This window comes from Pseudoliparis swirei, chromosome 6 (assembly GCF_029220125.1).
Source record: "Pseudoliparis swirei isolate HS2019 ecotype Mariana Trench chromosome 6, NWPU_hadal_v1, whole genome shotgun sequence".
Lineage (NCBI taxonomy): Eukaryota > Metazoa > Chordata > Actinopteri > Perciformes > Liparidae > Pseudoliparis > Pseudoliparis swirei.
In genome coordinates this window covers 14,324,773-14,347,214 of record NC_079393.1, presented here as the reverse complement: position 1 = coordinate 14,347,214, position 22,442 = coordinate 14,324,773, and the positions used below count along the sequence as shown (strand labels likewise).

The window sequence follows — 22,442 nt, the reverse complement described above, 5'->3', positions numbered from 1 at the left end:
AGACAGGGGAATTTAAGCACATGGTAACAAGACACAGGTGGGACCAATCAGGGGCGGGGCTGACACTGATGAGCATAGGAGACAGGTGTGATGACAGGTGAAAACAATCAGGAAGCCTGGAATGAGAGAAAGCGAACATAAATGACATGAACCTCTCTAGCATATCTGTCGGTGCACAACAAAAATCACATTTACAGTTACAAATATATTAAAGTAGAGACAAAGTTCAATTGTATGATTTGTTTTTAATTTTCTTCTCTTCTAACAAACCATTAGCAACAATTACAACAAAACATACTGCATTGTGGTTTGAATAAACCCATGTAGCACTTTATAATAAGTACACACTATTTAATGATGAATTCAGTTTTTATGAATCCTTTACCAATGCTAAATAGTGTGTACTTATTATAAAGTGCTTCCATATTTACAATAACAATTTAAAACACTAAATGTTATTTATTATGTAACACTGCCTACATAAATGGCAGCTGCATTAACTCTGCAATAACAAGAAGCAGTTTATCAGCCAAACTTGGTTGGGAACAAACAAGCTACCAAGTGCAAAATGCGAAAGTGCAAAATGTAAAAGCGTGACCAATTCAGTAATTGGTCACGTTTGAACTCAACAGCAGATTTTTAAGAGTCTGCAGCTTTGGTGGAGTTTGTCGCCAAGCATCACTTTTTGAATGAAGTTGAATGTGTTCTTCATGGCTTTAGGGTAGTTCAAGTGCAAGGCATACGATAGCCCAAACAAGAGGCAAAGTGTGTGAGGTAGGTTCTGGAGATCATCCATCACAATACCTCCCTCAACAATAATGGCAGTCGACACTGGGTCCAGGTGGAGTTGATTTGGAGACAGAAGCACATCTTCAGCGATGACAGTCAGAACCCCAACAGGTACTTGTGCCCAGGCATCACCACTGTCACGATCCTGTGGAAGACCAAACAACAACAACATTACAACAAGGAAATGTAAATTGTCACTGTGTCCACACAGCTCCACACAAACACACACACACACAGATGCGCGCACACGCATACACACCATTCTAGTAAACATAATATCTTAGATACACCTTTGGAGAGAACATTTCTTCAAATTGAAGGTTGAAATTTGGTGGTCAAAGGTCACTGTGACCGTACAATACATAAAACTCTGGCCATAACTCAAGAATGAATATGCTAATTATGACAATTTCACACAAATGTTGAGGATAAGATGCAATTATAAGAACTTACAAAGCAGGTGTGGTAGAAGTGACTTGGGTCATCACCAAGCAGAACAGGAGGCCTCGAGACGAGGGTTCGCATTGCCGTCACATCTGATGTCTGGAAGTGGATAATTTGAAAAAAGTACATTGTTATGCAACATTAAAATCTGACAGTACGAAGCTGTTCGTCAATGTGACAATGAAACAAGTATCATAAGAATGTTTGTTTGACAGTACAGACTTACCCGCAAATCAATTTGCTGCAATAACTCAGCCAATGTCTCTCCAACGCTTCCTTTCTTGGACTTGTAGATTGCTACAAAGCGGGATGTGAAGCGGTCCAGAGCATCAAAGAAGTTATTATGCAGGTTTGTGGTGGAGATCCGGTTGAACTCGGCAAACACCTAGAACACAGGAAAAAAACATACAGCGACTAAATCAGCTTGGACCATTGTAGAAATTTAAAAATATATATAATCTGCAAACAAGAGCTACGTCATTACACTGTTCATTTGTAGGTAAAAACTAAGTTGATATGGGTAGTTGGGATTATTCCCTCAAAATACACTGCTTACAGTTCCACTGCATCTGCAAGAAATAATTTTAATTGGGGAGAATCTATTAATTATCATATAATTGTACCATTGTAAACCCTTTGTCAAAATCTCTAACAATGCTCTATTGCTGATTATAACTTATAAAGAAGAAATATCCTCCAAATTAAAGGCTATTGGCTGGTGTCTTACCTTTAGTGAACGGCCCCTCCCTCCGGCAGTTGACGTCAGCACTTTCTCTGAAAAGGACAAAGAAATTTAAAAGGAAGCTGTACTTACAGTATATACATATACATAAACACACTATTTGTATACATGTAAATGCATGTACATACATATATTTGAGGCCATGTTCATAAACAAATTCAAAAATTGAAATAAACACAAGTAAACATAGCTGTCTTGTCATACTTCCTGAGGAGTTTATACAGGTCAAAGAAGATAGCCAAGACCACCAATATCCCCTGTCTAATGTTAACATAAATTGCAGATTGAGATTACACCTTGATTATCTTTTACAGGCATCTTATTGTAGCTGACAGCTCAAGAGGCGCATATAAAAGGTCAAATTAATTTGCGCATTCTCTGAGGCTTAAGAGGTATGCATGCGCAACTGCAGCTTTAATGGGGACTTTCACCACCGGATGAATTAACGTTGCATGAAGCTGATGACTGCTCGCGTGTTAACTATGGCAGTTCAGATTACTGTATGAAATCATTTCGGTGATGCTAATATTCAGAATAATGAAGCTATTTGATATTTGTGTAGTATGTATTTTCCACAATGCAGACAGTCCCTGCGCCCCTGTGCGCACGACTCTCGCAGCTGGCCGCACATTGAAACCAATGTTATTCGCCCAGCTCGGAGAACCACCCGTTTTGGTCAAATGAAGGTTAGCTTGTTGTCTGCCAGAGAGGTGTTCTTTGTGTTTTAACACCGTTTCGCTAATGAGTTATTTATCCGGGAAACCCAAATCTGTGAATCTCTTTCCAACTTTACCGAACTAACTTTGGCAGTGTGTTGTGTTGTAAAGTCTTAGTTACAACGGCACTAGTCATTCATTAACTAAATACACAGGAGTAGCAAAGACCAACCAAAGTGTAAAACCCCTACATTACATGCAATATATAGCTCGCTGCTAGCTAACCAACGTTACACATGTAGGCTAACGTCTTACACCAATCACTTAGAGTTAGCTAGTGTAAAATACTATAATTCCCCCGCTAACAGTGGCTTTAGTGACAAGTTACCTTCCTGTTGCTGCAGCCCTCTTGCACATCTTCAACACAGTTGCCAGAGAAACAGTTGTTGGCTTTACAAACAGTACAATGTGTCTCTTAATGACGTGGGTGCCACCCGTTTCAACAACACCTTAACGGAGCTTCAGCAGAAAGCACGGGCATGCTGCATTCACTTGTAACTCGGACTTTCCAGTGTCGCTCAATGTCGCGCGCCCTGTGACCAAAATGCGTTCGTCAACTTTTGTTCAGGAACAATTCAAATCGTTTGCCAGGCGACCCGGGAGCAGTGTGTGTGTGTGGAGGGGGTGGGGGGAGTCAATCTTAAGGTGACCGCCAAAACACGCCTGAACAACTCTGCCAATCGACTAGCAGGGCTCAGCTCGATGACATTGCGGGGGGAGCCCGTGCGGCTCTCTATAATACGCTTGCTACTGCGCGCGCCTCTCTTGGCAACCGCACGCCCGTTAACCGCGACTGGATGTAGAAAGCGGAATATAGCGCCAAAACACGCCTGAACAAAGTCTGCTTATAGACTAGCTAATGGACAGTGAGTGTAAGCTAACGCTAAGTCAGCTAGATTTGGCTAGTTACCTTAGCAAACTCACGCTAGCTAACATTAGCAGCAGTAATAAACACTAAACATTGTACACACAGTTATTGTTTGCTTGATAACTTACCTTATTGTTCTTCAGAAGACAAAATGAGACTTTTCACAACTTAAGTCTTTATTGCACAGCTTCCAGTCGTGTCTTGAAGATGGACTGACTGTCCGCGCATGCTCAGACCCCAGCCGTTATTTGTTACTTGAGTGTATCAAGTTAGCTTTACTCAAAACAATTAGTAAATTGGTTATTTTCTACCTGTAAGTAACTGTTACTTGGTAAAAACTAGTAAGAAGTGATATTTTTGATCGCCGAGTAAAGTATACTCATTTAATGTAAGTGTCGACCACTATTACATTTTACAGTGTAATATGCAGCACCGCTTCTTTCCCGACCGTATGAAACGGTCAGGGAATTAGCCGCGCTGTGCTCGCGCGTGTTAAGCCATCGATACCGGGAGCGCGCGCGGATTGTCCACCATCTCAGCACCTCGCCAGGCTGTGATTTCCACGCGTCTTATTATCTATCTCCATTGAGAAGCCCTGATACTCCACGAGCACTGGTGAGTTCACTTTTTCCACTTTTCTTTCATGTGAAGTGTGATCTATAAAAGTGCGCAGTTGACGTTGATCACTCTTACACTCTCACTCCCCCTGTCGGCTTTGACAGCGTCTTTTTGCACTAGTGCGTTCATTAATGAGTGCGTGTGTGTCCAGTCGGCCTCCTCGTGGACAAAGCGTCCACTGAACGCCTTTACGCTTCCTCTCCCCGCCAGGCTGCTGAGGCGGGTTAGTTGATCTCCGTCTGGGTGCAGACAACTGTTGCGTCCATGAGCGTTTGAATAAACGCTCATGTGTCGAATAAACAGCTCGTGACACCTGCTCGACAATACATCAGTCATAATGGAAATGAATTAGTTTGATGTACGCTGTGTTGTGGATGTTATATATAACAATGATTCTTACAGACAGGTATAAATTCAAAGTTTGCTGCAAGTCTATTTGATTTTGATTTGATTAATCACATAACATAAAGACATAGGCTACTTTCAAACTAAGGTCTTTGTTTGAGTTGTACGTTTTCTGTTTTCTATTACGGCAATAAAAAGCAAGCAGCTTTTATAATGAGCAATGTGTAATCTGTTGTTTTCCGGGAGAGGCAGCATTAGACCTCTGGCCCGTTAATGTTACTGAGAGTGTGCAGCTGACACTGTTGCCTCGCCTTTGAGCTCTCAGAGGGCTTTAGGCCTTTAAGCCTCGCGCAGAGACACACACTTGGACGCATGTTCGGGTTCCTGGAAGGATATCAAATAAATGATATGTGGGCCTTAAAATAACACAAACATTATCTGGTAAGAAATCTAACATGAAAACTAGAAAAATATTAAAACACAATGAGGTCTATGTAATATTGGACCTCATGGTAAACATTTTTTACACGTTGTTTTGGCAGAATTATATGATAAATAACTATCATATCTGACAAAAATAGAGTAATAACATATTCATGTGTGAATTTCCAAAACCCAAACATATTGTATATTTGGTTGTAGTGTAAGGAGAGTAAAAAATAAGAATAACAAATAAAAGCTGCAGGACATGGTAGTCTGTCACTTATTCTAGAGATGCTTAAATCATGTTGCTACAAAATGTGCATGCAAATTGATTACCATGAGCAATATGAACATTCTTGGGAGCTGCAAGAATAAACTCAGCCATTGTAGAAAAGGTATCATGACAAATAAGCTAAGTGACGAATGTACCATATGGAGCATGCGGCTATAGCATATGCCTTCAGTTGGTTTTTGGCAGGTTCCAAGCCAAAGAGTTGGGGAACCACTGATACTGTGTGCTGGTGGAGCCATCATTTACATAACATCTTTTCCACCAATTGAACTCTAAGAGACACATTCTCCATTTCCATCTGGGCTCTGTGTTTGCCAACACAGGGTAAACTGGGATTATTTTGTATGTGTGGGCATATGTAAGGGGATTAACGGTTGAAGCCCTCTGTATGTGCTTATGTGGTTGACTGTTGGTATATCTGCATGTCATGGCTTTCCCCGGTGTCTCCGGCGGCTAGAACATGAAGTGTAAAACTGTTGTGGGACCATTGTTGCATGCAATACTCTTTTTCTTTCAATCCCCTTTATAACACGTACTAATGGAATCTGTATCGCACCTTTTACTCTGTGTTAATGATATATCCGGTACATGTGTCAAAATAAGATTTAAGTCCAAAACTGTAGCTTTCACTTCTTACTGCCTGATCACAGGGTAGAACATTTCCACTACTTGTTATATATCAAATAATTTTATTTTAAAAAGCAGTAACAGTCACAGGTAAGAGGTGTGAAACCCAAAGCTATAGTAACAATGCTTCGTGTCACTGAAAGATACATTTTGTGACAAACATGAGATGATCAAAAAAATGAAAAATGTGTCTCATTTAGAAGTAAGCACATTTGGCATTGAATTGATGGGCAGACTGCCTTTGAATGACCGATGTGTCACGAAAAAATGCCACAATGGTCTCCAAAATCAAATAAATGTCTTGCAAGCACTGAGAAACATGTTTGTTGAGAAAATTAATTTGACCTTTTAAGGAATATTAGCTATGTTATTTTCACTTAAACACTTGAAGCCTGGGGATCATCATGTGCTTCTGTCAGTGTGAACTTGTATACTTGGTTTCCTCTTAACACATCCTGCTTGATCTCCAGAGAATGAGCCCAGTGACCAAATTACCCCAACAGATTGTAAACTGTGCCGCTTGGATTGAACTGTGAGATTAATCTGAGCCTACATCTTCAATTGGGTGAAAAAGAGAAGAGACAGCTTAACCTTGGCTCACTCTGTCACTCTAAAACAACAACTACTACTGTGTGTGATATTGCAAACACGTATATTAAAGTAAAATCAACGTCAAATGTATCTAGGTGTAATGTATTTTAGCTGGATTTACACACGGATAACTGCCACATGCCATAATCGATCCTTCAAAATAAAACAAATGCTGTTCGTTCAAAGCAAAATGCAGCATATTGGATAAAATAGTGTCTGAAACAAATGTAAGCACATTTTGCTCCTAGAAAACATACTTATAAGCAAATAAGTCATAGTTGTGAAAATAAAAAGGCTTAGTAATATGAAGAAAAGAGGAATGAATTGAACACTTTTTCCTCCAAGTGTCATTCATGGTTTTCTATATTAACCAGAAATTCAGGAATTGTGTTTATTTTGTCAGAGTTTGCTCTGTTTACTTAATTCCTTGAGAATTGTTGGATTTTACATTTATCATTTTTAAACCAGGAAAAAATGTACTACTCTACAGTTCAGTCACAATCGTCGCACAAAGACTTCACTTCATTTTATAAAAAAACATTCGGGATCAATGTGATCAAATATTTTGTTCCTACAAGGAAAAATGTTTCATCTGCAAATTTAACCTTTTTCTTAATTTGCAGCCTGAGCTGGCAGGTCATCACAATGTCTGAATATTGAAATCTTTGTTTTTATCTTCATATACCAACAGTGATGAAACGGAAAAGAGCGTATGCCTGTCACCACAGAAATGAGTGAGTCGGCGTCTTTTAACTCAGTGAAGCTTGTGTCATTGGCCCGATCGCTGTCCGAGCTCGGGCTGGATGCTGCCAACGGACGCTCTATCACCCCCCCTGACAATGACGAGCCCCCTCTTCCGGTACGGTCTCCTCAAATCCTGAAGCTTTAACATCCTACTGCAATGTGTCGGCTCAGGTTTCCCCTCCCTGAGCCGACACATGAAGCATTATCTAATTGTCCTGCTCTTACATTATATTTCTCCCTAAATGATCTTCTTGTAACCGTCATCGCTGACCTCGTTAATTACCTGTGTGTGCTTTTGGGCTTTTGTGTAGGAGTCTGGCATCGACCTCGGCCCTGGGCTTTTTTTTGCCGATGGCCAGAGAAAAGTGGATTATGTCCTTTGCTACAAATACAAAAAAAGGTTTGCGTCCAAGGCACGCCTTTCCATTACATCCAATGGGACTATACCATTTCCAATATCGGGCCGATGGGAAACGGAAGCAGAGTCTGTGGAGGCAGGTGCACCAGTAGGAGATGTGGAGGAGTCAAAGCTGTCCGAGGAGGAAAAGGCTGTAATGAGGGAGGAGTTTGAGGCGGGTTTATTGGATGCTGGGCTACAGCTACAGCGTGATAAAGAGGTGTGTATGCTTTCACCATGATTAATTTTTCGTCTGCTGTACACTCCTATAGACAGTTATGGGCCAGATTACAGGGCCTTGATAGAGAGTGATCCAATACTCGGAGGTGTGTGTGCTGACATATGAATGCACATTAGGGGAGATTGGTAGGTTACATTTAAATTTAAATGGGTCAAAGAGGGACAGTCACTGTACACCGTGTGCTGTATCATGTGTTTCTGTGTGAGGTCAAATATGATTAGAGTTTATTTGGAATATAATAATATATGTATTTATCCTTAACTTTAACTTGATAAATTTGAAAATTTCTGATCAGAATTAAAGTAGTTTGACACAGATTTTAGATTTGAATGCGACCACCATATTAGACATTAGACATTTGAGGTGTAGCAGGAGTTGGTTTAACATGCACAGTTGTATCTGCCTTGCATTAAGGTAATTACAGCAATTTAAATGGTGCTGGGCTTAAAATAATGGGATTTCATACCAACCAACAATCTTCATTCGAACATAAAGTAGCATAATTACAGGTTTAGGGAAAGCTCTTATGGCTGCTTTAAAACAAGTAGCGGGAGCAATTACATGCACACAAAAAAAGGGAGTGAGGAAGACAGATACACAATCAATATGTCCATTTAGGCCTGTAATCTAAATCTAATATGAATATGTACAGTTGTGAATGTTAAAATATGATTTAAATCTGTATGTTAATATGTGTGTTTATTTGCAGAGGGCAAATGGCCTGGGGTTTATTCGGCTGCATATACCATGGCCAATACTGAGCCGAGAAGCCGAGCTTCAGAAGATCAAAGTTGCTGTGAAAAAGGTCAGCAGCCATTTACACACCCTGGTCTTTAATATTCTATAATATACCATATATTTTGTATATTTGCATAAGATTAATTTGGGTGCATATCAAAATCCCATATAAAGACTAATAAAGTTGTATGTCACAAAGTTGGGCCATTACATGAATAGTAACAGATATGTGGAGTGGAGTAAATACAACACAGTGTGACTGAGTAATTAATCCATGCATGTTTTCATTGAGCAGAAGTTTGAATTGCGGAAACGGATGGGCATCGCTGGAATATGGGATTCCATAATGGGCAAAGTCAACATCCCGTTTCAACCAGACGTCCCTGAGTTTGACATTCACAGAGATTCAGAGACACACGTCCGCTTCAAAACCCTCAAACACCCTTTTATCAGAGACAAGCTCCACCTGTGAGTCCCTGGACTGTCATGCACACATGCACACATGCACAGATGCACACATACTCACATGCACACATGCACACACACTCACAAGCACACATACTCACATGCACACATGGATACATAAACACATGCACACAAGCACAGATGAACACGTGCACACATGTACACAAGCACACACGCTCACATGCACACGAGCACACATACTCACATGCACACAATCTTACTTGCACACAAGCACACATGCACACATGTAGTGGAGTGGAATCGACAACCTACCCCCCTGTAGGAGTGGCCTTTGCTGGGGACACACATTCCTTTCAGTTCAGTCATGGGCAGTGACTTAGATACAACCCTGATATCTACGTCACCTGCAAGCGGCGTGCTTTCATCATAACATGGTGGAGCTTTCATAGAAATTGAATCTTTACTTGTATTTGCTTTGTCCATAAATTGTATTTAATCTTATGTTTTTAGTTTTTTTGTTGACATCTGGCTCTCGGGACTACAGATGAAAAAAAAGCCTCTTGGCTAACTCTGGCACATTTATAGAAATGTTTTTATTAATGTGCACTGTCCCTTATTAAATATGTATACCAAAGTTTAAAAAACTTAAGTTTACCAAACTATTTGACTCAACAAAATGTCAAAGAGCAAACAGTGATCCCGCTATGATCCATACATTTGGTTAACACGTCTATTTTTAATATTGAACTGTTATCGTCATTTCTTGCAGGTACGACATCAACTCAACAGAAACTTTATTTGATAATGCAACACGCAGCAGAATAGTGAGTCCAAGAACAAATATATTTTCATTATATATTAAGAGGAATATGCTGAGTATGTATTTGGACTTTTTGCTTTGTTTGTGTCTAGGTCGTTGAGATTATTTCACGTACTACCTGCAGACAAACTTGCCAAACCACTGGTGAGGTCTAACTTGCTGTCGTGTTATTATGTCAGTCATATTTCATGCTTTCAGTCACAAAACTGAACGTGTCCATGACACTGTGTGGCTTTTCCTCTTTGTGTCATAAGGCATCAACTCATTATTGGCTCGGGGTGTCTACGACTCTGCCTTTTCTCTGCATGATGTGAGTATAACAAGAAATGCACCTCCACTGGCCGATGTGAACATACATTAGTGTGTGCTACATCTAATGTGCACAGAAGACTTTGTTGTGTCATGCAGGACAGGTAAGTCAATGTATCTGCAGGATGGACGTTCATACAAATAGGGGGAAAAATGGAAAATCTGAACAATCTCAATGGAAATATACTCTTCCCAATCCAGAGTTGCATACAACATGGCATTCAGTTAGGAAGTGCATCTCTATTTAAAGATCCTACATATTTTTTCTTCAGGGGTCGTTCACAAGGAGAGGACGGAAAGATCAGCGAAATGACAGACAGGTGAGATGAGTGTCCTCTAATGGGTCTTTGACAAAGTGTTTTCAAAACTACCCTGCTCCTAGTATTAGTCATTGGAGATGAGGCCAGTGACTCTTCCTAAGGCGAGAACCGACAGATGTTTGTTCTGATTTTACCATGACAATTTATGGTGAGCTTGTTCTAATCTTGCAAAATAGGGCCATCATCAGTTGGCACACATTATCTCTTTAGTATGTCGTGGTTTTGGATTATAATCTGCGGCATCACTGTTGAGCTTCAGACTCGTCAGACCTCCCACATAAATACATCAGACATGTTTGATTTTCTACAATCTAGAAACAGTACAAATCTGAATTTGACACTGTAGTTTGAGCTAATTAACAGTTTTAATGTTATTACTTCTTGAGAATTATAATATGTTGATGTAAAGGGAGACTTACACATCAAATCTAATTAAATTGTAGATCAGGTAAAAATGTATATGAGCCTAGTTGCTCCTAAAAACAACAACATTACATTGACAGAATGTGTAGAATATTGTATTATTGTGTCATTAACTGTTTTTACTGTGCTCGGATTTCCTTCAGCTCCTTCATGACGAATGGGCTAACTATGGAGTCATGCATAAATACCAGCCTGTGGACCTGATCAGGTATTAAGCAAACAAGTGAATTAAAGTCTAGACAGACTAAAGAAGTGTTGCTGAACTAATATATTGATGATTGAGTGCAGCTCAACATTTAAAATTGTCCTAATTGTAGGTCAATAGTGTTATGACCACTGCAGAGATGAACGATTGCTTTTTTTTTCCTCTGTTGTTTTTTTAAATGGTGTGTTTATTCTTTGTCTTTTGTACTTGTTAATTTCTATGAATCCTGTCAACTTCAATGGAATAATTGTTTCTCTAGCCATGAAGATACTGTTTACCACTGGATTCCATCATTAAACCGTAGGCTCTGTCGTAAGAGGGGCACATTATGAATCTGTGAACCTGCAAACCCAGACAGCTCGTTAATGCAATGGCTTTACCTTAACAGGAAGTACTTTGGAGAGCAGATTGGGTTGTATTTTGCCTGGCTGGGTGTTTACACTCAGCTCCTCATCCCTCCCTCTGTCCTGGGCATCATTGTCTTCCTGTACGGCATATTCACTGTGGATGACAATGTGCCAAGGTAAGTAGATAAAAAGCTCTTCATACTTGTCAATGCATATCAAAAGTACATTATAGTGTCAATATGCATGTGTTTATATGACTTTATCTGTGTTGTTCAGCCAGGAGGCATGTGATGACAACCTGAACATCACCATGTGTCCCCTGTGTGATGGAGTGTGTGACTACTGGCGTCTGAGTACGGTGTGCTCTCTGGCAAGAACGTCATACCTCTTTGACAATGGAGCCACGGTCTTCTTCGCCATCTTCATGTCTCTGTGGGGTAACTAAACATCCTTATGCACAGCAGGCTTATTTGAGTAGACAAGCTCCTAGAGACTGACAGGAGGAGTGACAGTCAGAGAATGATGGGACACTATGAGAATCACTCGTTCTAATCGTTGTATTTAGGTAGAAATCAACATTATGCAGCTACCCTGCATGTTAATGTACTTCAGGTCAACTTCAAGGTGGCTCATGTTTCTATGAATTATAGAGGAATGTGTTTCTGCATTGTTTTGAGTGTTTTTTTAAAATCATTTTCTGAATATGTATATATATACAGTATATATATTTCTGTGTATCGTCTTGTAGCTGCCTGTTTCCTTGAGCACTGGAAAAGGCGACAGATGTGTCTGAAACATATGTGGGACCTGACGAGCTTGGAGGATGAGGAGGTACTAAAATAGATTCAAGAATACTGTCCAGAGCAATAAACACACACAGATTAATGTAGTCTTAGTCGGTCTAGCCTTCACTTGCTTTGTCATTATAAGTATGAATCTTTCTGTTTGTGCCTAATCAGTCAAAGGGAGAGTGTTAACCTCCTGGTCAATCATGACGACAGTTGTGGTTTGCCTTGCAGATTATCATTTGTGTCAGAACAGTGCCCGCCCCCTAACGCACACATAAACATATACACATGGCCACCCATGCATTAACCCTTTCCCTCTAAGGGGCAGTAACTCTCTCTCTCTCTCTCTCTCTCTCTATGTCTGCCGCTTGAAGGAGCGAGTCCAGGTGAGAAGGTGTCTTGAAGTAAACACAATCTGGTTTAAGAAGCTGTATTATATTTTATTTTATAAAAATATCATGGCTATTTTGGGGAATATTTATAAGCAGTTGAAAATCAGATAACACAAATCAACCCTGCAAATTGATTTTTGGAGTCCAAGCTTTTCTCTTGTATTTGAGAAGCATATTCTGAGGTGTTGATGAAGAGACCCTGTTTACTCTTGACGGTGGTGAATTGTGACTTCTAATGAAGAAACCGGAAGCAAAAGAGCTTTTGTGTGTTTGGAGAAAATATATAATCAAAATCAGTCCTTTTACAAATATTGTTGCTTGAACCCATCTAAACCTAAAACTGCAAATGTCATGTAAAAGCCACAAATCATGTCTGAATATAGCTGTGTTGAGTGAGTGTGTAGCTTTAGATTGATTTGGCTGCATGGATCCACCAAACTGGGAATTTGCGATATTAAGGATTTCTTTCATACTGGGTGTGATCCCTTGTTTTAACATGTGCATGTGTTTAAACTTGTACACGTGTGTGCTACAGGAAGAGCTCAGGCCTGTATATGAAGAAGTCCTCCAGGAGAAGAAAGCTAAGATGAAAACACAGTCTAAGAAGAAGGTATTGTGTCTGTGTGTGTGTGTGTGTGTGTGTGTGTGTGTGTGTGTGTGTGTGTGTGTGTGTGTGTGTGTGTGTGTGTGTGTGTGTGTGTGTGTGTGTGTGTGTGTGTGTGTGTCTGTGTGTGTGTGTGTGTGTGTGTGTTTCAGATACATTTGTATGACTTAGTTGAAATTGACAGGTTTTAACTGACAATTGTTTCTCATTGTGTTGCAGTTGACTCAAGCTGAGGAAGGTTTGGATAAAGAAACAGACCAGATGCTGGCCTCACAGGTAACGCTGCATTAAGTGGACAGAGTTGCTCGTTGGAGACGGTTTATTTTGGTGGACAAAAATGAAACGCCTTCACCTGCAGACTCACCGGTGGTTGAGTCCAAAGCTGTTTACCTTCCTGAGATTAGCCCAGATTACTGATGGTAGCGAGAAAAGGGAGGAGGGAGAAGGGAAGGGGATTTCTGTCCTATCAGATGGCAAACATGCAACTGCCAGACAGAAAATATAATATGTGCACAGAACACGTGCTCAGCATTACTGCACATAACATATGTGTGTGTGTGTGTGTGTGTTTGCACGTGCGCCCAAGTAATATGCATATTTTTCTCGACAGCGAGAACCAGAGACCTTGGACATTGAGGATCACCTGTCAGGTTATCTCATCAATGTGTCCACCTTACTCCTCCTGGTACTGCATTTAAACTCTTTCCATGTTTTCACATCACTCTAAATTCTGTCATTTATTATGAACATACTAGTCATTTTACAGAAATGTGCAGTGTTTCCTTTTGTTGACATTATATCTGTGAGTTTACCAACATATTTGAATATTTATTATAGGTAATGCTTCCCTTAACGTATCCATCAATTTCTCATAAATCTAGTAGTGACCGGATACATTTTTTTTATTGCAAAAGAAATTATTCCAGAATGAGATAAATCCATTCTTACGATAAAATTGATACAAACAAGAAAACAAAAGAAATATTTCTATGAACCAATTAATAATAATATAATTTCATCATAAAGACTTCTCTTTGAAGAAAGCAAATATTCTTCGTCATCAGAGTCATCCAACTTGTTTCAATCTTGTGTGTCCAGATCTTCGTAACCTTCTCAGCTGTGTTTGGGGTGGCAGTTTACCGCATCTGCATGTTAAGCGTTTGGTCCATGAACCCTGATCCTGAAGCCAAGGCCAGCGTGAGGATGACCGTCACCACGACGGGCATCATCCTGAACATGCTGGTGGTTCTGGTGCTGGAGGAAGTCTATGGAGCCATCGCTGTGTGGCTGACTGAGCTGGGTATAGTATTTCATGATAACTCACATCGTTATATGCTCCACTGGAAACAGAATGTGGCAACATGTTAGTAGAGCTATGGAGCATGAAAGGCCATGTTACTGGTTTAGGAAGCACACGTTTGGTTGAAAGTCACTCACTGTGATTGTAACATACTCTTATGAGCAGGTCTGCTGAGCATGATGTGTTTACGTTGGTTGTGTCTCTCTTCCGATAGAACTTCCAAAGACGAAGGAAGAGTTTGAAGAGAAGCTGATCTTTAAATCTTTCTTCCTCAAGTCAATGAACGCCTTTGCACCTATTTTCTATGTGGCCTTCTTCAAGGGCAGGTGTGTGTCCTTTTTTAAGACTCACTTCCCTCCAGTGTCTTTCTTTCCCTTTTTATCATGTGACTTGGTCCTCTCTTCATTCAGGTTTGGTGGGCGGCCAGGCGATTATGTTTACGTCTTTGGAGACTACCGCATGGAGGAGGTGTGCTCAGTTACACACATTAGTTGTTATTGTTTATGTATATGTGCAGAAAATGTGCACCCATGACTTGAGTACATGTGTGTTTTTTCTCCACAGTGCGCTCCACCGGGCTGCCTCATCGAGTTGTGCATCCAGCTCAGCATGATCATGCTCGGAAAGCAGCTCATCCAAAACAATTTGTTCGAGGTTCTCATACCGTATGTATTATATCTATATACGATATATATATCTATACATTTATATATTGTTTACTTTTTCCTGCAAAGAATACACTCACAAAACATTTATAACATTTAAAGTATTTGCTCTGACGTCCTCTGTTTCGGGTTTTCCTTTTTTTTTGCAGTAAGCTGAAAAAGATGTACAGAACAATGCAGGAAGAAAAAGTAAATAAAAGAGCGGCAGAGAAAGAGCAGAATGATCCGGAAGAGAAGAGACCAAAGCAACAATCGGACAAAGATTTCGCTCTCGAACCCTATGAAGGCGTGACCCCGGAGTACATGGAGATGAGTGAGTCTGTTTTAGGCCATGTCTACACGACTGCGTTTCTATTTTAAAAGCCTTTCTTTCGCTACCTTTACACTGAGCGTCCCACTGCGCCAACGTTTTGGAGCACCGAAAATGGATTTGTTTAGAAACGCTCCCGAGGACAGATAAGTTTGAAATCTCCCGGGTGGTCACGTCCTTGTGTAGACGGGCGCAAACGGATAAGTTTAGAAATGCTGACGGAGACGGCCACGTTTGCTACTTAATTGGGTCTTAGCAGTCACAACCTGTCCTTCCCTGATTTGTCACGCCACGATCACATGACCCTTTTCTGTAAGAAAACAAATGGCCAGGTCTACCAGTGATTCATTTCAGCGTGGATGACATGTTTCTCTGAGCAACAGTTAATTAATGGTGTGAATGTAGCCTGAGTATAATTATTTAACTATGTGTGTGTTTATATATATGTAATTACAGTTATCCAGTATGGGTTTGTGTCTCTGTTCGTGGCCTCCTTCCCGCTGGCGCCAGCGTTCGCTCTGCTCAACAACATCATTGAGATTCGACTCGATGCTTCAAAATTTGTCACCGAGATCCGACGGCCGGATGCTGTGAGGTGTAAAGACATAGGTACAGACGACGTGTGAGAGTGCATCCACTGTCTGTCTCTGTGTGAATGTGAATCAAGCTCTCCTGGGACTTTTAATCACTTTGTCTTCCTTTCCTCCACTCTCCCCCTCCGTTTTTGTCTCTTTGTCTCCATGTCTGTCTGTCACTTTTACACAAATACACACACTCACGCACACACACACACACACACACCTCCTTTTCCCGCTCTGTCTCTTTTCATGCACATGCTTTGTCCAGGGATTTGGTACAACATTCTCTGTGGAATCAGCAAGTTTTCTGTCATTACCAATGTAAGTGTGTGAGTGAGTGAGTGAGTGAGTATTACCACTGTGCCCATAACCTTTGACCTCTGGCAGAAAGTGTCCATAGAAGTTTTCAAGGAAGGAACAATTTGCTTGAATGAATTTACCTTTGTGTTTTCTAGCTGGCTGTGTTGTTCTCCTTTGTTGGTGCTTTGCTACACTCCATCACCTGAGCCACCTGTCTATCACTGGAGTAGTAACACAAACCAGTGGCAGGAACGTGTATCACATCACAAAAAGGGGACTACTCATAACTTTAGACCATCTTGTGATGGGATTGCACCAGCGGCGTGAGGGGGAGGGGCAAAAAGACCTTTTAACACAGCAGAAATGTTGGACTTGTCTGGGCTTGAGGAATGGCACAGGTGTATTCAATAACATTAGTGATGGCTTCAATCCACTTAGAGGTCCCGTTATGGTGCATGCTGGCTCACTGGAACAGCTTACTGTGACAGCTACTGTCAATTCAACATTAACAGTCAATTTCTCCATGATGACAAACACACAGACTTACAAGATGAAAGGAATACCAGCGCTGTCGGTCACGGCTGGTACAAACATAACTCTATATCACTACTGATGGTCAAATATGTCACAGAGTACCTTTAAGTCTATGTCTGAGTCAGCCTCAATAATCATGGGTACAATGTCATCTGACAGTAAGAGAGAGAGTAATAGAGGAATTTGGAAATTAAAAAAAATTATTATTCAAATGAATCTAGTTGTTGGAGGTAGATGTCAAAATAATTATATGAGTACAGTTTAGCCTTTTAAAGTGGAATATAGCTGAAGACGAGTCAATGTGCCGGCAGTAACTGGTACACAATGATGTTTCATAATACAGTGTTGTCATTTCCACTCCTTGTTTGTCTTCTCAGGCGTTTGTCATCTCCTTCACGTCAGAGTTTGTTCCACGCATGGTTTACCAGTACATGTACAGTGTAAATGGCACCATGAATGGATACACAGATCACTCCCTGTCCTACTTTAATGTCAGCAACTTCCCACTGGGCAGCGCGCCCACCACCACCCTCATCACCGGAGTCTCTATGTGCAGGTCAGAGTGACTCATTTAACCCAGACACACCTGGATTTTCCTTTGAATCCTTGAGCCCAGCGGCTTAACTCTTACTTACTAAATCTTAAACATAACTGGAGTTTTCTGAAACTGTCAAATGTGGCTTTATGCATGGTTTTACTGAGGCAAATAAGAATAAGGATAATGAGATTGTTTTCTTGTGGTGTTAACGTGTTCAAGATTCCTCCTTGCAAATACACTGTTTGTCTTTCAGGTATAAGGACTACAGAGACCCACCTTGGGACCCAGATGCCTACACCTTCTCTAAACAGTACTGGTCGGTCCTGGCTGCAAGATTGGCCTTCGTCATATTCTTCCAGGTATGGAGCACTTTATTAGCACTTAAATGGCACTTACCTATAGCACTGTGTAGTATAGCTTTATTGAGGAAATTGTACTTTCTTGATTCTTGTTGTTCTGAGTGTGTACTCCCATGGTTGAATGCACTTATTGTAAGTTGCTTCGGATAAAAGCGTAAGCTAAATGAAATGTAATGTGGGGACATACTATTTACAATTGTGCATATGTTAATGTCCGTCTGAGGTCAGGGATCTCTCAGGGAAACCTTTCTTTTCCCTTTTAGAACCTCGCCATGTTCCTCAGTATGTTGGTGGCCTGGATGATACCAGACGTACCGCGATCTCTGCGAGAACAGCTGAAGAAAGAGAACATGATGCTGATGGAGTTTCTGCTGAATCAAGACCAAGAACAAGAAGCACGTGCCAAATCTCACTCCCCGAAACGCTCCATCCACTGCTTTAGCGCCAACATAGAGATTGTGGTGGAGGCACCCCCGGAAGAAATAGAGGAGCAACAAGTGGAGGAGGAAAGGGTTGAGATCAATCTGGATGAACCGAGGAGGAGGAGCAATGACGGTGATCCAGAGGTCGGGAAGTCATTTGAAGAAGTCGAAGAAAATGGACCGGAGAAGCAAGGAGGAGAGGGAGAAGAGGATGGTGCAGAGGTAGAAGGGGGAGAAAAGGAAAAAGATGAAGACGTAAATAAAAAGGATGGAAAGGGAGATGGTGAGGAAGAGGGAGGAGAAGAGAAAGAGAAGGTAGATGAAAGAAAAGAAGAAGAAAAGGAAGTTGACGATAAAGCACTTGAGATGGATGATTTTACTATCGACCTGGACAAACTCATGAGCGAGCTGGGCCTGTTAGGTGAGAGGAGAACACCGTATGTCTCTGTTGTCTACTTTCACTGGTCTTGTTTATGTCTTGAGATTAATTTTTTCTTCTTCTTTCTTTTATGCTCACATAGATGAAGAACTCATATCGAGCCCAATCAAAGATACAGAGTTTCCCCGCTCAGACTCCCAACAGGAATGCCAGAAACACCAGAAGTCTCTGTCACATCCGTCATCTACAAGAGGCTCATCTCAGAGTCTGAAGAGCTCCGGGGCAGAAATGGCATCCGATAGTGAAACTAGGCTTTTCTCACTACTTGCTCCTCCTCCCAGAGAGCAAGGCTCAAGGGCAAAGGCCCGCTGTTCCACCCTGCCTTCCCGCCACAAAGGGGCTGAGGCTTGCTACAGCCTGCCGCGGCCAAGCCACTCCACCAGCCTCACGAGGTTCCAGCAGGCAGCCACACTTATTCCCCTGGTTCCCCTGGTTCCCCTTGGCTCTACATTGTCAGCCTCAGCCAACCCGTTCCCTCCCCCACACACACCGGGGTCAACATCATCTCCGCATCCCACAGAGTCCCCATCAGCCCAACAGCCCACAGAGTCCCCATCAGCCCAACAGCCCACAACTCCCAGTGAACTATTCGCGCTGAAAGGCCCTCCGACTCAACAGCCACGCTCCAGGGGCAAAGCACGGTGCTCCACCCTGCCTCCACGACACAGAGTCCCTGGTCCTGAGGAGCGCTCCACCAAGCCCAGCCATTCCGCCAGCTTCACAAAGCTGCATCCCCCCTTTCCCCAGTGAACTGAAATGCAACACGCCAGTATGAGGAGAGCTGGAAGACAAGGGAAAGGGACACATTGTGGCAGAAGGAGGGGGAGGAGTATCCAGATAAGCTTCTCCCGTCTGTGCCTGGAGACCTCCGTCTGTCCTCCGTATTTGCATAGATAATACCTGGGGTCTGAAGAGAGACCATCCAGATCTACTGAACGTCCTTTTGATCCTCTTAATGTTCATGGAGATGTTTACGCCACTCCGTGGTTTAGGGCTGACACTGACAAGGAGACTACTTGACAATTCAGAGAAAGACTGCTCAGAAACTCTCCCGACCATGCTCGAGAAACAATACCAATTGAACTTTAACCTCTTCTATTTCCATATTTTGTATTATTCTTATTATATTTTTTTGATGGTTTGTTTTCACAGCTCAATAGCCACTGCTCCTCTGTTTATCATCCACACATATGCAGCAGTGCTGCCTTGTAGACCAGATCAATAAGGACACATATACAGGACAGCTAGTATATACACTGATGCTTGTAGCTCTACTGTTTATTTTTAGATGTTTTGATATATAAAAATGTGAAATTACAATTAAAAAAGGACAACTTTTTATATCTGCTTTTCTCTCTGAAATCTCAAGGTCATGGATTTTTATTCTGGATTTATTCACTTTGATAACTGACAGCAAAGGCAACATTGGCACTATTATATTTTTGCAGAAGAATTCCTCCATATTCAGAAAATATAAAAGACGCTTATTAACAAAGCACCTTTTTTAGAGATGGCAAGCTGATTAAAGTTGTTAACACGAGACTAACAGCAACACACCCATCATTCATACAGAGTAAATCCTGATTGGGAGCTGATGACAGTCTACTGTGTTGTATTTGTTGCCCCCCTCTGGTGTGTAGTGAATGATTGAGCAATTATTCTGTATGCTGTATTTTGATATGTATACTCAGTGTGTTCTTCAAAATATTGAGGGAACAAAATTATTGCAGGTGAGAGTATCTATCCCACATTTCAAAGACTGCTGCAGCTTCACATTTACAACAGCAAACATACACTACCGTTCAAAAGTTTGGGATCACCCAGACAATTTCGTGTCTTCCATGAAAAATCACACTTTTATTTATCAAATGAATATAAAATATAGTCAAGACATTGACAAGGTTAGAAATAATGATTAATATTTGAAATATTAATTTTGTTCTACAAACTTCAAGCTCAAAGGAAGGCCAGTTGTATAGCTTATATCACCAGCATAACTGTTTTCAGCTGTGCTAACATAATTGCACGGGTTTTCTAATCAGACATTAGTCTTCTAAGGCGATTAGCAAACACAATGTACCATTAGAACACTGAAGTGATAGTTGCTGGGAATGGGCCTCTATACACCTCTGGAGATATTTCAATAGAAACCAGACGTTTCCACCTAGAATAGTCATTTACCACATTAACAATGTATAGTGTGTATTTCTGATTAATGTTATCTTTATTGAAAAAACAGTGCTTTTCTTTGAAAAATAAAGTCATTTCTAAGTGATCCCAAACTTTTGAACGGTAGTGTATATATGCTACTTGAGCAATTTCGGGGAGTCCAGCGATGAGCAGAGCAGAGTGGGGGGGAAGGAGCCAGTTGCTTCTGTCCAGGTGAGCGACCACACGCAGGCTCAAAAAGTCGACATGCTCCCTGGAGCCTGCATCCTCACACACAACATGAGGTGCAGTGTGCAGAAGGAAGCATTCACTCATGATTACATATTTACCCTTTTTCTCTTTTACTTTTTATGCTTTGAAGAATGGCTCCACATTAGCTAAGACTGAACATACTGTCTATAATCTATTTAGGGCTGTTATCGGATGTGGATTATGAAGTGCAGTACATGAACTTGAAGTAACCGACTGGCTTCCCACGGGCCGGTCCCTGTAAGTCTCACAGTGGACATACTGAAGGTGTGTGTGTGTGCGTGTGTGTGCGTGTGTGTTTAAGTGTTAATGAATGTACATACATTCATTAAAAAAAATATTCTTTAAACATGCTACAAAGGACTGAATATTCAATCCCTTTTTAAGTAAACTGGAGATTTTTTGTTTAGGTTTAGGTTCCACACTATATTTTACTTTAATGGACTTTGTCACACACACTCTGTCTGGGTCATCCATCTTCCTCAGCTTCCCTCTCTTCGGGTTGGTACTTGTCAAGACCAAACTGCTGCAGGTATGTATACTCCTTTTCTGATGCTGACTTATTAACTAAAATTGACGTTCAGAGACACTACTTAATATGCGTAATATTGCATTCCAGTGAAGAAATCTAGCCATTACAGGAAATATATTGAATTATTTATAACCATGATTTCTCCTTTTAATGGTAGTTTTCTAACTATTAATAACATGTTTTTATCTACACTCTGTTATGGGCAGAGTCCAGAGAAAGGACTTTACTTCTCCTCTAATCTTTTCCCCTTTCATTGCTCTTGACCCTTCTTTATCTTCCTTGGCCTTTGTTATCTATTGTACTCAAGTAACTGCATGTTTTCAGAGTAGGTGTACTGTAACAGAAGTGGCCACCGCTGAAAAAAAGTGCTGGAGATTCAAGAAAAAATATGATTTTGTTAACTGTATCAGATGACACTGAACAGTGGCCAATGTCCGCAATACTAACATCATAAATGAGGGATATTTCTGGAGACATTACAGCTGCTCGCTAAGCCGCAGCACTCCCTGTTGAAATGGGATCAGAAGCATCAGTGTGAGCATCACATTGCATAACACGGACAGTTTTATAACACTGACAGTTTTAGGGAGCTGAGTGGCTTCTAGCAAATCGGGCACGAGACACCGTTGAGAACAGAGCCAAAGTCGTGCACTACACCGACAGCATAACGGCAGTCTTTAAATGTGAACTGTTTTGTCAGAAACGCGCTTACAGGCTTCCGTAAGAGCCACACATCCTGATGCCAACTGAGGGTCATACGATGAGACTACAGCAAACTACCAGTTCCCCATGGACACATCTGTCCAGCACCTGTATCTGCAAGATTACAAGTTTACCA

General features: G+C 41.2%; 1 protein-coding gene and 1 long non-coding RNA gene across 2 annotated transcripts; one reads left to right on the top strand and one right to left on the bottom strand.

Moving 5' to 3' along the window:
- Window positions 1–1,301: 1,301 nt before the first annotated feature.
- LOC130195561 (uncharacterized) lies at window positions 1,302–3,755 on the bottom strand. Its single transcript, XR_008832087.1, has 4 exons — window positions 3,688–3,755; window positions 1,961–2,007; window positions 1,460–1,618; window positions 1,302–1,332 (listed from the first exon to the last, which is right to left on the bottom strand). It is a non-coding gene; the product is annotated as an uncharacterized LOC130195561 (long non-coding RNA).
- Window positions 3,756–4,066: 311 nt separating this feature from the next.
- LOC130195601 (anoctamin-2) lies at window positions 4,067–19,995 on the top strand. Its single transcript, XM_056417226.1, has 28 exons — window positions 4,067–4,174; window positions 7,147–7,314; window positions 7,511–7,816; window positions 8,547–8,642; window positions 8,871–9,043; window positions 9,771–9,825; window positions 9,914–9,965; window positions 10,076–10,131; window positions 10,403–10,450; window positions 11,017–11,081; window positions 11,467–11,601; window positions 11,702–11,862; window positions 12,174–12,256; window positions 12,588–12,599; window positions 13,141–13,215; window positions 13,429–13,485; window positions 13,820–13,894; window positions 14,308–14,509; window positions 14,724–14,835; window positions 14,920–14,977; window positions 15,074–15,174; window positions 15,324–15,487; window positions 15,941–16,093; window positions 16,331–16,383; window positions 17,274–17,452; window positions 17,688–17,793; window positions 18,057–18,636; window positions 18,737–19,995. Exons 2-28 carry the CDS (start codon window positions 7,168–7,170, stop codon window positions 19,402–19,404), a joined length of 3,972 nt encoding a protein of 1,323 aa, XP_056273201.1. The 5' UTR covers window positions 4,067–4,174; window positions 7,147–7,167; the 3' UTR covers window positions 19,405–19,995.
- Window positions 19,996–22,442: the final 2,447 nt, after the last annotated feature.

Coding starts and splice junctions, on each gene's coding strand:
- LOC130195601 (XM_056417226.1), top strand. CDS start 7,168: ATGCCTGTCACCACAGAAATGAGTGAGTCGGCGTCTTTTAACTCAGTG. Junction 10,451..11,016: donor ATCAGCGAAATGACAGACAG/GTGAGATGAGTG, acceptor GATTTCCTTCAG/CTCCTTCATGACGAATGGGC. Junction 14,510..14,723: donor TGTGTGGCTGACTGAGCTGG/GTATAGTATTTC, acceptor CTCTTCCGATAG/AACTTCCAAAGACGAAGGAA.